The sequence below is a fragment of the Bombina bombina genome, chromosome 1 (genome assembly GCF_027579735.1).
Source record: "Bombina bombina isolate aBomBom1 chromosome 1, aBomBom1.pri, whole genome shotgun sequence".
Taxonomy (NCBI): domain Eukaryota; kingdom Metazoa; phylum Chordata; class Amphibia; order Anura; family Bombinatoridae; genus Bombina; species Bombina bombina.
The window spans coordinates 1294194407-1294207875 of NC_069499.1; the positions used below are offsets into that span (position 1 = coordinate 1294194407).

The window sequence follows — 13469 nt, forward strand, 5'->3', positions numbered from 1 at the left end:
AACCAAAGCACTAAAACGTCTGTGTATTATCTGTATTAGCAACGTACTTTGTAAGACCGGGTGAGTCAGTATATACAACCAATCAGATCAGACTAAGGGAAATACTGGTTTTATAGGAATGGCGGTCGTTTGCCACAAATAGCGCCTAGGGTAATCATATAATTTTACCTTCTAATCAATAAATTCACAGGGATTGATACGCACCCAAGGTGCAAGTGTCCTTGAAGTCTCACTATACCCAAGTATGTCACACCAAGCACCTCTCAATGTTATTACACTACAATAACCAACAATATATTACTAGAATACATTTGGGGAATTGATCTTTGTGTACTACTATTGGAGATTGACTTACTACATAAGAATTATTGAGTAAGAAGGCAGTTTTGACTTATATCACAACAGTGTTCTATATATGAATGAGACCAAAACAACTAGGGCAAAATCGAAGCTATTATTTTGGGAACCATATAATTATTCTATTTCAGTAAATTATTTAATTCTCCAGATAGCTTACCACAATATAATGTTAATTTGTTGCAATAGTGTGGATACTGTTAGAGTCAACACATCCTGGAGGCTTTAGTAATTGATTACTGTATTTTCAGTACCACTCATATAATAAATCCCAGCCATACCAGGACACTATATTATGCTAGACAAATAAAAGGATAACGGGAATCTCACTAGTAACCCTCAATTGATGGGCAAATAATGAGAGGACCCTATCTATCCTGGTACATTATATCAAATTTAATTATACTAAAGCGTTGAAAGCTCTCATCTCCCAGAGACAACTGTATCTAATTCATTTATTTGGGAAAGTGTGACTTTACTCTTTACATCCCCGGACTCAGATAAAGAATAATAGCAGGGGTACTCCTATTGTGATATCGACTCACACCTTAACCAACAGATTCAAGAGATACACTTGTATCACTCCCTCAGGATATTATACAGGGGTATTTATATTATATATATTGTGATTTGGGAGGTAACCTTACCCCCTTAAAATCACTTTCGCTCTCGGTCACACTGGCTGATATTTTTTAGCAATTTGTTATTTTTTAATAGAGTTAATAAAAGTTAAGTTTTAACTTGCCTTTCTTGGGCTTCCTCACCTAAGGTATCTAGCTAGTTAAAAATTTGTGCTGCTGAGTGCTATGTAAGTACACTCTTTTCAATTGCTTCCAGCAATTGATATTTTCTAGTTGCTTTCTTCAAGTGTACAGCACCTAAGTTCCTAAGTATATTTAGATTGTCTCTAACAATATTATTAATATATATGAGAGATACTAATACTAATAAGAACGCAGCACCAGTAGTGCCGTCGTCCTCCCTTTCTCTTGTAACACATAGCTGCTGATTAGTGGCTGCACATAGATGCGCTTACACATGGGCAATGCTATTTCTTTAATAAAGGCTACCTAAAATAAAGAAAATTATATAATGTTGTTTAAAATTGTATTCTCTATCTGAATCATGAAAGAGAAAATATTTGGGTTTTATGTCCCTTTAAGGTCAATCACGGCAGTTTTAAATCTATCCATACATACGTATGTATGCACATACACACACACGTGCGCACACACACAAGCTTTGAAACTAGCAGCTGTGTAAAATGGCATGAAGGAATCACAGCTGCATTTATGCGTCTTTCTGTGACAGCACAGATCACTTCACAGTGAATAATTCCCTGCTGAACCTAGTAGTAAGGACAGTTACAGAGGTTGGCCTTCTAACATGAAGTCACCTTGTGGCATGAGATGTTTGTCAGTTGTGCAAATGTCCTTGTTTTCAGTTGCTAGTTCCTCCCCCACCACCACGTTAGGACAACAGGCATAGTGACAAGTACTGGTGTCACCCCCTACTAATCATTTTGCTCCTTTAAAGGGACATTATACACTCATATTTTTTCTTTGCATAAATGTTTTGTAGATGATCTATTTATATAGCCCATAAAGTTTTTTTTTTTAAATGTATAGTTTTACTTCTTTTTAAATAACGTTACTCTGATTTTCAGACTCCTAACCAAGCCCAAAAGTTTTATGAGAATACCGTCAGCTACCTTCTCCAGCTTGCTCCTGTTTGTGTAAAGGGTCTTTTCATATGCAAAAGAAGGGGGAGGGGGGGAGTGTCTTATTTCCCACTTGCAGTGAGCTTTCCAGCTACCTTTTCAACAGAGCTAAACTAAGAGCTTCTAAGTAAGTTTTTAAACGGTTTTATACTGGATTTTTATATCAGCATCTGTGCATCTTATTCTTTATAGTATTGTCTATTACATGCATTTATATGAAATTGAGTGTATACTGTCCCTTTAACTAAGATGTCTATGAAACGGTAAGAAAGGAGGAGGAGATGTGAGACTTGGTTAGATTTGGTCAATTTCAGTGGAACAAGCAGCAGATTTATATTACACTGCTGCTTGTTGACAAAAGGTTAAAAAAGTGTTAAAAAAATCTGCATCTTTGTTTCTTAGGGTTGTGCTGATTATATTTGTATTAACATTTTTTATTTTTATTGTTGTTGAAAATGATTTAAGAAAGGCAGAGACAGGCGGTAAATCCATCTCCCTTTGTAAGGAACTAATCAAGTTATCCTCATTAACAATTTCTTGTGCTGTATTTTTAATTAACATGTTTTAATTTGTCTTCCTGTATATTTTAAGCACCATGTTATCTGAAAACTGCTGGCTTATTGGTTTTGGTTCCCATTATATTATTGAATAGTTTATTCAATAATTAGTGGCAGTTATATAATTTAAGGGCATCCCAATATTGTCCGGATCCTAGAACCCTGTGTTAACAAGAGCCACTTTGTTACATTTGTCATTGTTAAAAGTGGATTCCTTGTGTTTTTTACTCGCCTGCCTCTGCTGTGACAGATGTACTTGTGCTATGGTAAAGCTGCTTTCAGCTACTTATTTGTGATGTATAATCTCTCGTCCCAGGAAACAAAGGAAGATCACCAAATAACCTCTCTCTCTCCTGCCATCTGTCTAATTTTATTATTATTATTTTTTTTTTTTAATTACTGGGCTTTGGTTCACATTAATATTTTATTTATGGAAAGTAAAACTATATTTTGGGTTATATCTTGCATATTTCATCTAGATTTTATTTTCTGAAATATATATAAAAATATATTTAAATTTCACTTTTTTTTTTTTTTTTTAAATGTATATATTTTTTTTTAAAGGGGATACAAATGTAAACCACTTTATGTGTTTTGAACTAAAGTAGAAAATATATACAGTATCTCACAAAAGTGAGTACACCCCTCACATTTTTGTAAATATTTTATTATATCTTTTCATGTGACATCACTGAAGAAATGACACTTTGCTACAATATAAAGTAGTGAGTGTACAGCCTGTATAACAGTGTAAATTTGCTGTCCCCTCAAAATAACTCAACACACAGCCATTAATGTCTAAACTGTTGGCAACAAAAGTGAGTACACCCCCTAAGTGGAAATCTCCAAATTGGCCCCAAAGTGTCAATATTTTGTGTGGCCACCATTATTTTCCAGCACTGCCTTAACCCTCTTGGGCATGGAGTTCACCAGAGCTTCACAGGTTGCCATTGGAGTCCTCTTCCACTCCTCCATGACGACATCACAGAGCTGGTGGATGTTAAAGACCTTGCGCTCCCCCACCTTCTTTTTGAGGATGCCCCACAGATGCTCAATAGGGTTTAGGCCAGTCCATCATCTTTTCCCTCAGCTTCTTTAGCAAGGCAGTGGTCATCTTGGAGGTGTGTTTAGGGTAGTTAGCAGGTTGGAATACTGCCCTGTGGCCCAGTCTCCGAAGGGAGGGGATCATGCTCTGCTTCATTATGTCACAAGACACACTTGTCTTTCTACTCCTCATCTGGTTGCCGCCACACACGCTTGACACCATCTGAACCAAATAAGTTTATCTTGTTCTCATCGGATCACAGGACATGGTTCCTGTAATCCATTTAATTAGTCTGCTTGTCTTTAGCAAACTGTTTGTGGGCTTTCTTGTACATCATCTTTAGAAGAGGCTTCCTTCTGGGACAACAGCCATGCAGACCAATTTGATGCAGTGTGCGGTGTATGGTTGGAGCACTGCCAGCCAGGCTGACCCCCCACCCCTATAACCTCTGCAGCAATGCTGGCAGCACTCATACATCTATTTCCCAAAGACAACCTCTTTATTTGACACTGAGTACGTGCACTCAACTTCTTTGGTCGACCATGGCGAGGCCTCTGAGTGGAACCTGTCCTGTGAAACCGCTGTATGTTCTTTCCCACCGTGCTGCAGCTCAATTTCAAGGTCTTGGCAATCTCCTTTTAGCCTAGGCCATCTTTATGTAGAGCAACAATTCTTTTTTTCAGACCCTCAGAGAGTTCTTTGCCATGAGGTGCCATGTTGAACTTCCAGTGGCCAGTATGAGAGAGTGTGAGAGCGATAACACCAAATTTAACACACCTGCTCCCCATTCACCCTTGAAACCTTGTAACACTAACGAGTCACATGACACTGAGGAGGGATAATGGCTAAATGGGCCCATTTTGGACATTTCCACTTAGGGGTGTACTCACTTTTGTTGCCAATGGTTTAGACATTAATGACTGTGTGTTGAGTTATTTTGAGGGGACAAGAAATGTACACTATTATTATGTGTGTGTGTGTATGTTTATGTAACAAGCAAATAAAATGCCTAAAACTTCCAGTTAATGTATGGAATATAATTATCTTTACTCATTTACTTAGCATTCTATAGAATGCTTAGTTTGTTTTAGGCACTATATGAAATGGAAACAATTTTATTGAAGAATTGAACCTGGATATTGCTACAGTGTTTTATTTTCATCAATTAATTTACCAGGAATTACATTTTGAATACAATACCACTTTTATCTATCGCAACAATAAAGTGACAATTGGTGGTGAACTTCTTTCCATCTACAGGGGAGGAGAGTCAACGGCTTCATTCATTACTTTTGGGAAATAAGAACTTGGCCACCAGGAGGAGGCAAAGACACCCCAGCCAAAGGCTTAAATACCTACCTCACTCCCCTCATCCCCCAGTCATTCTTTGCCTTTCGTCACATATGGTCGAGAGGGAGACTTCCATCAACGAAATACAGGATAAGATTAAGGAGTAAAAGGTCTCCAATTCTTTCATTTGTGACGCCAATATGCAAATTATTCGCCTGAACACAAAGGTTTCAGGATTCTCCGTTTTAGCTCACAGGGCTCTGTGGCTAAAGTCTTGGTCTGAGTACATGACCTCTAAGTCGAGTCTGTAGTCCCTGCCTTTTCAAGGAAAGATTCTGTTCGGTCCAGGATTGGATTTGATCATATCCACGGTTACGGGAGGCACGTTCCGCCCGATTCTGGACCTAAAGTGTTTAAACAAGTTTCTGACTGTTCCATCATTCAAAATGGAAACGATCAGATCTATTCTGCCCCTAGTTTAAGAGGGGCAGTTCATGACAACAATAGACTTTTTAAGGATGCTTACCTTCATGTTCCAATTCACAGGGACCACTTCAACTTCCTAAGATTTGCGTTTCTGGACCAACACTTCCAGTTTGTGGCCTTTCCCTTCGGCCTGGCAACGGCCCTGAGAGTCTTCACAAAGGTTTTGGGGGCGCTTCTTGCAGTGGCCAGATCCAGGGGCATTGCTGTGGTGCCCTATTTAGACGACATCCTAGTCCAGGCGCCGTCGTTCAACCTCACAGAGGATAATTCGAGGGCTCTTCTTTTATTGCTTCAATCTCATGGTTGGCTGATCAACTCAGGAAAGAGTTCCCTGGTTCCCAGCAACAGGGTGAAGTTCCTTGGCACGAAAATAGACTCTATGTCCATGAAAATATTTCTCGCAGATTAATGACGCATGAAGATTGTGTCCGTCTGTCTTGCCCTTCGGTCTTACTCAAGCCCTTCTGAGCTTCCTGGCATTCAATCTTTTGTTCAGGCTCTGTCTAGAATCAGATCTGTCTTTAGGCAGTTTGCTCCCCCATGGAGCTTAAACTTGGTCCTTAAGGTATTGCAGAGGGTTCCGTTCGAGCCTATGCATTCTATTGACATTAAGATTCTGTCCTGGAAGGTCCTCTTTATGATGGCCATTGCATCGGCATGCAGAGTATCTGAGCTGGCTGTCTTGCAATTCAAGCCTCCTTATCTGCAGATAAGGCTGTTCTTCGCACCAGTTTGGGGTTTCTTCCCAAGGTGGTGTCTAACCGTAACATCAATCGGGAAATAATTGTTCCTTCTAGTTCTTTGTGTCCTAACCCTTCTTCTTCTAAGGAGAGGTTACTTCATAACCTGGATGTGGATTGTGCCTTAAAGTTCAATCTTCAGGCTACGAAGAATTTCATACAGTCTACATCTCTTTTTGTGGTGTGTTCCGGGAAGCGCAAGGGGCAGAGGGCCTCTTCTACTTCTTTGTCCTTTTGGTTGAGGAGCTTGATTCGCTTGGCCTATGAGACAGCGGGACATAAGCCTCCTCAGAGGATCACGGCTCATTCAACTAGAGCTGTAGCTTCGTCTTGGGCCTTCAAGAATGAGGCCTCTATGGAGCAGATTTGTAAGGCGGCTACCTGGTCCTCCTTACACACTTTTTTACAAAGTTTTACAAATTTGACGTTTTTGCTTCTGCAGAAGCTGTTTTTGGGAGAAAGGTTTTACAGGCTGTGGTGCCCTCAGATTAGGGTCCTCCTCTTTACCCTCCCAGTTTCATTCAGTGCCCTCTGAAGCTTGGGTTTCCCAAAAGTAATGAATGAAGCCGTGGACTCTCCTCCCCACGATGGAAATAAAATAATCAGGTAAGCATAATTTTATGTTTTTAGGTAAAATCCCTGCTGCAATACATAAAAGACTAAAATGATGCAATGTTCATCAGAATATATCTTTGTCGAGTTTAGCTTTCGTTATTAAAATCTTCTCATCTGAGAAGACTGAAACAATGATGCAATGTTAATCAGAAGATTGTTCTTTCTATTAAGTTTGAGATGGCAGTTTGTTCATCAAATTCTCTAATCTATCTTTTCTTTTCTATTTGAAATGAGTTGAGGTTTCGCAGGTTTCAATTTGTTCATAGTGCCCCCCTTTGTCTATTCTATTATTCTTTGCTGAAAAACAGGCTAGACATTCTGTGAAATTCCTAGGTAAAGTGTATATATACCTCGTAGTATTAGCAGCAGGATTCTTTAACCCCTTAATGACGCTGGCCGTTAAGCCCTGGGCCTCTCTGTGTGGTGATCTTGCATCGGGCAGCGGTGGTGCCGATCGTTGGTGGTGTGGCAAGGTTAGGAGGGAGACGGATGGGCAGCCCAATCGCTGGAGGGGGGTGGGAGGGGCAGTAACAAGTGGGACTGCTGCACTACAGAAAAAATGTATGCTAAGAGCGGCAGGGAGGGAGAAGGAGGTACAGGAGGATCCTAGAGTGCAGGGGGGGAATAAATGGTAAGGGAAGTATCTTGGAGGGGGTAAATGAGGGAGGGAGTTGGCAGCTACACTACAGACAATTTTTATTTTAATTAAAATAAATAAAAAAATAATAGAAAACTGGGTACTGGCAGACAGCTGCCAGTACCTAAGATGGAGGGAATTGTTTAGAAGGGGGAGGGTTAGAGAGCTTTTTGGGAGGGATCAGGGAAGTAGGAAGGTAAGGGGGTAATCCTACACTAAGGACAAAAAAAAATAAAACTGCACACTGACAGAGTGTCTGCCAATACTTAAAATGGGGGTGGGAGAGGGACGAGAGCAGTTTGAGAGGGATCAGGGGGTGGGAAGTGTCAGGTGGGAGGGCAACCGCTACACTAAAGCTAAAATTAACCTTACAAGCTACCTGATTAACCCCTTCACTGCTGGGAATAATTAACGCAGCCTTCTAATTCCCAAAAAGCATTGGCAAAGCCATATGTGTCTATTTCTGAACAAAGGGGATCCCAGAGAAGCTTTTACAACCATTTGTGCCATGATTGTACAAGCTGTTTGTAAATAATTTCAGTGAGAAACCTAAAGTTTGTGAAAAAGATAACTAATATTTTTTTATTTGATCGCATTTGGTAGTGAAATGGTGGCATGAAATATACCAAAATGGGCCTAGATCAATACTTCGGGTTGTCTACTAATATAGATATATAGATATATATAGTTTTGATAGGTAAATAAAGAAAAAACAAGGCTCTTTTTTCTGTTTAAATGTAGTGATGGCAAAAATGCTCTGGTCTTTTGGGGAAGTTTTAGTCTGAAATTCCCGGTCCTTAAGGGGTTAAACAACCTTATCATCAGGCACTTAGTTTACATATTTAATGAAAACACATGAAAGGGACAAAAGACACTTTTTTTTTTTTTCTTTTCATAATTCAGAAAGATCACACATTTTTAAACAACTTTCCAATTCAGTTATAAAATGTGAAAGATTGTCTTGGTATCCTTTTTTTGCAGGAGCAGCAAAGCACTAAAGGGAGCTAGTTTGCATGAGCCAATGACAAGAGGCATATATATGCAGTCACCAATCAGCAGCTAGCTCCCAGTAGTGCATTACTGTCTATGATTTTACCTAGGTATGCATTTCAACAAAGGATATCAGGAGAACATAGCAAATTCAATAATAGAAGTATGTTTGGAAAGTTGTCTACAGTTAAATGCCCTATCATGTCAATAATGAAAATTTAATTTTGGCTTTACTGTCCCTTTTAATGTATATTTTTTATGTCTTTTTAAAAAAATGTTTCAGATAAAATAATTTAAATCAGTCCAGTCCAAATCTGTAAACTGCTTTCAGTATAGCAGCCTAATTTAATAATAACCTCTAAAGGCCAACCATGTTGTGCCTTGCATGTTTATTATTTTACCTATTACATTCACTGAATGGTAGATGTATCTCTCAGTGCAAAATTAGATTGTTTTGGATAAGTTTGTTCTCATCAAGTTTTTTTTTTTTTTTTCACCCTTAGGCCTGGCATGTTTCCATCAACACAGATTTCCAGAAGCTGCAATTTCCGAGATTATGACAATGAAATTGAAGGAGCAGAAATAAACATGATTGCTTCCTTGGCATTGAGAAACTTTCAGTACTGAATATCCCTATGGCTATGTATGATGAGGACATTTTGAACAATCCTTTCTATTTGGCTATTCAGAAGCAGCGTCCTGATTTAATCAATAAAATTGCAGAAGTTCATGGCATTGTAAGTATAATAAAGGTCTATTTTCAAATACCTGTGCAACATCCTTTAGATAGAGCTGCTGTATAGAAAAGTATAATGTGCTGCTTATCTAATGCTATTAAAGGGACACTGAACCCAATTTTTTTCTTTCATGATTCAGATAGAGCATGCAATTTTAAGCAACTTTCTAATTTACTCCGATTATCAAATTTTCTTCGTTCTCTTGCTATCTTTATTTGAAAAAGAAGGCATCTAAGCTTTTTTTTTTGCGTTCAGCACTCTGAACAGCACTTTTTTATTGGTGGATGAATTTATCCACCAATCAGAAAGAACAACCCAGGTTGTTCACCAAAAATGGGCCACATCTAAACTTACATTCTTGCATTTCAAATAAAGATACCAAGAGAATGAAGAACATTTGATAATAGGAGTAAATTAGAAAGTTGCTTAAAATTTCATGCTCTATCTGAATCGCGAAAGAAAAAATTTGGGTTCAGTGTCCCTTTAATTGTTTTACAGTTTACCATTTCCATCTTAATGGGAGGAGAGTCCACTGCTTCATTCATTACTTGTGAGAATTAAGAACCTGGCCCCCAGGAGGAGGCAAAGACACCCCAGCCAAAGGCTTAAATACCTCCCCCACTCCCTTCATCCCCCAGTCATTCCTTGCCTTTCGTCACAGGAGGTTGGCAGAGAAGTGTCGGAAGATTCGGAGTAGTCTCTTATGGAGGGTAGTACTCTTCGAAATGGGACTGGAGTTTTAAGTAGTCCTGTCAGCCTCTCAGTGAAAACATGGGTGAATGTTAGAGTCCGGAGATGCAGGGAGAGTCTTTCTGAGAAACCATCCCGACTCAGTTTAACAGCTCCATTTGCAATCAGCTGCCTGCTTTTCTTCTCTCAATTCCATGTCAGGTGGGACGCTACTTCCCTGTCACACTTGAAGGGCCGTTTGTCTAGGCCTCCGTCAGCAGAAGAGCTAGATTTCCAATTTAAGATGGAGCATTTGCGCTTCTGCTGAAAGAAGTGCTTGCTACGTTGGAGGTTCCGGAACCGAAACTACAAGAGGAACCTTCGACCCCTAAACTGGATAGGGCTTATGAGGACAGGGTAGTGCCTCAGGCCTTCCCGGTTCCAGTCAAAATGGCTAACATTAATAAGAATGAATAGGAGAAACTTGGTTCGTCCTTTTTCCCCCTCTTCTTCTTTTAAAAAGCTTTTCCCCGTTCCGGACGTGCAGCTTGAACTGTGGGGAACTGTCTCTAAGGTGGATGGTGCTATCTCCATGCTTGCTAAGAGAACGACTATTCCGCTAGAGCATAGCTCCTCCTTTCAAGGAACCCATGGATAAAAAGATGGAGTCCATGCTGCTGAAGATGTTCCAACTCACAGGGTTCATTTTTCAACCGGTGGCGGCGGTCGCTGCGGTGGCTGGTGCGGCTACCTACTGGTGTGACGCTCTATCAGCTATAGTCGAGGTGGAGACTCCTCTCAATGAAATTCTAGAATGAATCAAGGCCTAGATGATTCAAGATGGAGACGATCAAGTAAATTTTTGCCCCTGGTTCAAGAGGGGCAATTAATGATGAATATAGACCTGAAGGACGCTTACCTTCACTTTCCAATACACAAGGATCACTTCAGGTTTCTTAAGATTCGCCTTCCTGGACCAGCACTTCCAGTTTGTGGCCCTTCCGTTTGGTCTGGCGACTGCCCCAAGAGTCTTCACAAAGGTTCTGGGAGCTCTTCTCGCAGTAGCGTGAGCCAGAGGAATTGCAGTGGCACCTTATCTGGACGATATCCTGGTCCAGGCTCCGTCCTATAGTCTTGCGGAGGATCACTCAAGAGCTCTTCTCCTTCGGTCCCACGGGTGGAAGATGAACGAAGGAAAGAGTTCATTGGTCCCCAGCAACAGGGTGGAATTCCTGGGTACGATAATAGATTCTTCAGCCATGAAGATATTTTTGACGGATCAGAGATGCTGCAAGCTTGCGCCCAACTATCTAGCTCTTCAGACATCCTCCAGGACATGCGTGGCCAGGTGTATCCACCATAGATGTCATGGTATCCAGCATAGATGTCATTCCATTTGCGAGGTTCCATCTCAGACCTCTTCAGCTGTGCATGTTGAGACAATGGAACGGCGATCATTCAGATCTGTCCCAACAGATATCTCTAAACAGACCGGTGAGGGAGTCCCTATCTTGGTTGACCCGACCGGGGCAGTTGTCTCAGGGGACATCCTTTTTGAGACCATCCTGGGAGATTGTGACCACGGATGCAAGCCTATCAGGATGGGGAGCTGTTTGGGGTGCCAAAAAGGCACAGGGAAGATGGACTTGAGAAGAATAGAGTCTACCGATAAATATTTTGGAACTTCGAGCGATAATCAACGCTCTGAGGGCTTGGCCCCTTCTGGGGTCGTTCCGATTCATCAGATTCCAGTTGGACAACATTACCTCCTTGGCTTACATAAACTATCGGGAGGGACGAGAAGCTCCCTAGCCATGAGGGAAGTATCTCAGATTCTGGATTAGGCGGAGACTCACAATTGTTCGCTCTCAGCGATCCACATTCCGGGTGTGGACAACTGGGAAGCGGATTTTCTGATCAGACAAACGTTTCATCCAAGGGAATAGTCCCTCCATCCCGAGATGTTTGCAGAAATCTGCAACAGATGGGGGACGCCGGAGATGGATCTCATGGCTTCCAGACTCAATTGCAAGCTACCCAGATTACGGGTCGCGATCCAGGGTTCCCCAGGCGGAACTGATAGATGCCTTGGCAGTACCCTGGGACTTCAACCTAATTTACATATTACCTCTTCTACCTCGGGTAGTGGCCCGCATCAAGCAGGAGCAAGCTTCACCTATTCTGATTGCTCCATCGTGGCCGTGGAGGATGTGGTTTGCGGATCTGGTGGCGATGTCATCATCTCTGCCGTGGAAGTTACCTTGTCGCAGGGATCTGCTGGTTCAAGGTCCTTTTCTACGTCAAAATCTAGATTCTCTGAGGCTGACTGCGTGGGGGTTAGGATCAGGCCTGTCTTCAGGAATCCGGCTCCTCCTTGGAGCTTAAACTTGGTTCTTAAGGTCTTGCAGAGGGCTCCATTAGAGCCTATGCACGCACTTGACATTAAGGTTCTTTCATGGAAAGTCCTATTATTACTGGCTATTGCATCGGCCAGCAGAGTCTCGGAATTGGTGGCCTTGCAATGTGAGCCTCCCTACTTGGTTTTTCATGCCGATAAAGCTGTTCTTTGCACTGGATTTGGATTCCTTTCCAAGGTGGTGTTCAGTCGTAACATCATTCAGGAAATAGTAGTTCCTTCTTTGTGTCCTAACACTTCTTCTTCGAAGGAGAGGTTACTTCATAATCTGGACGTGGTTCGGGCCACGAAGGATTTCAGACTGACTTTGTCCTTATTCAGGAAAGCGCAGGGGACAAAGGGCTTCTGCCACTTCTCTATCTTTTTGGTTGAGGAGTATGATCCGTCCCGCATATGAGACAGCTGTACACAAGCTCACTCGAGCTGTGGCCTCTTCTTGGGCCTTTAAAGGGCCAGTAAACCTAAAAAATAATGTTATATAATTCTGCACTATGTGCAGAATTATATAACATTATTTTTTAGGTTTACTGGCCCTTTAAGAATAAGGCTTCTACAGAGCAGATTTGTAAGGCGGCCATGTGGTGTTCCTTACATACTTTTGCAAAATGTTATAAATTTGACGTTTTTGCTTTGGCGGAAGCAGCTTTTGGGAGAAAGGTTCTGCAGGATGTGGTGCCCTCAGTATAGGGTCCGCTCCTTTTACCCTCTCGTTTTTTTTTCAATCAGTGTCCTCTAGAGCTTGTATATTTGTTCCCACAAGTAATGAATGAAGCGTTAAACTCTCCTCCCATTAAGATGGAAAACATAAATTATGCTTAACTGATAATTTCATTTCCATCTGTGGGAAGAGAGTCCACTGCACCCGCCCGTTTCTCCGGTGGGCGGACCTAAATTTATTAATATTTTATTTATTAATAATCTTCTGGCACCATTTATACCCTGATATTTCTCCTACTGTTCCTTGTTCCCTTGGCAGAATGACTGGGGGTTGAGGGCAGTGGGGTAGGTATTTAAGCCTTTGGCTGGGGTGTCTTTGCCTCCTCCTGGTGGCCAGGTTCTTAATTCCCACAAGTAATGAATGAAGCCGTGGGCTCTCCTCCCACAGATGGAAATGAAATTATCAGGTAAGCATAATTTTATGTTTTTCACTGATTATCTATTAGGGCTAGTTGGCAAGACATGCTTGATCTAGCGCATTTGTGTGCATCTA

The 13469-nt window shown here is 41.2% G+C and overlaps 1 protein-coding gene across 1 annotated transcript in view; it reads left to right on the plus strand.

The window, feature by feature from the left end:
- Positions 1-13469, plus strand: part of ANKRD27 (ankyrin repeat domain 27) — a 393642-nt gene that overhangs the window by 49134 nt on the left and 331039 nt on the right. The window contains exon 2 of the mRNA XM_053701675.1: positions 8941-9174. Coding sequence (XP_053557650.1) covers positions 9073-9174 — 102 coding nt within the window. The 5' untranslated portion in view covers positions 8941-9072. The remainder of the gene's footprint in view (positions 1-8940; positions 9175-13469) is intronic.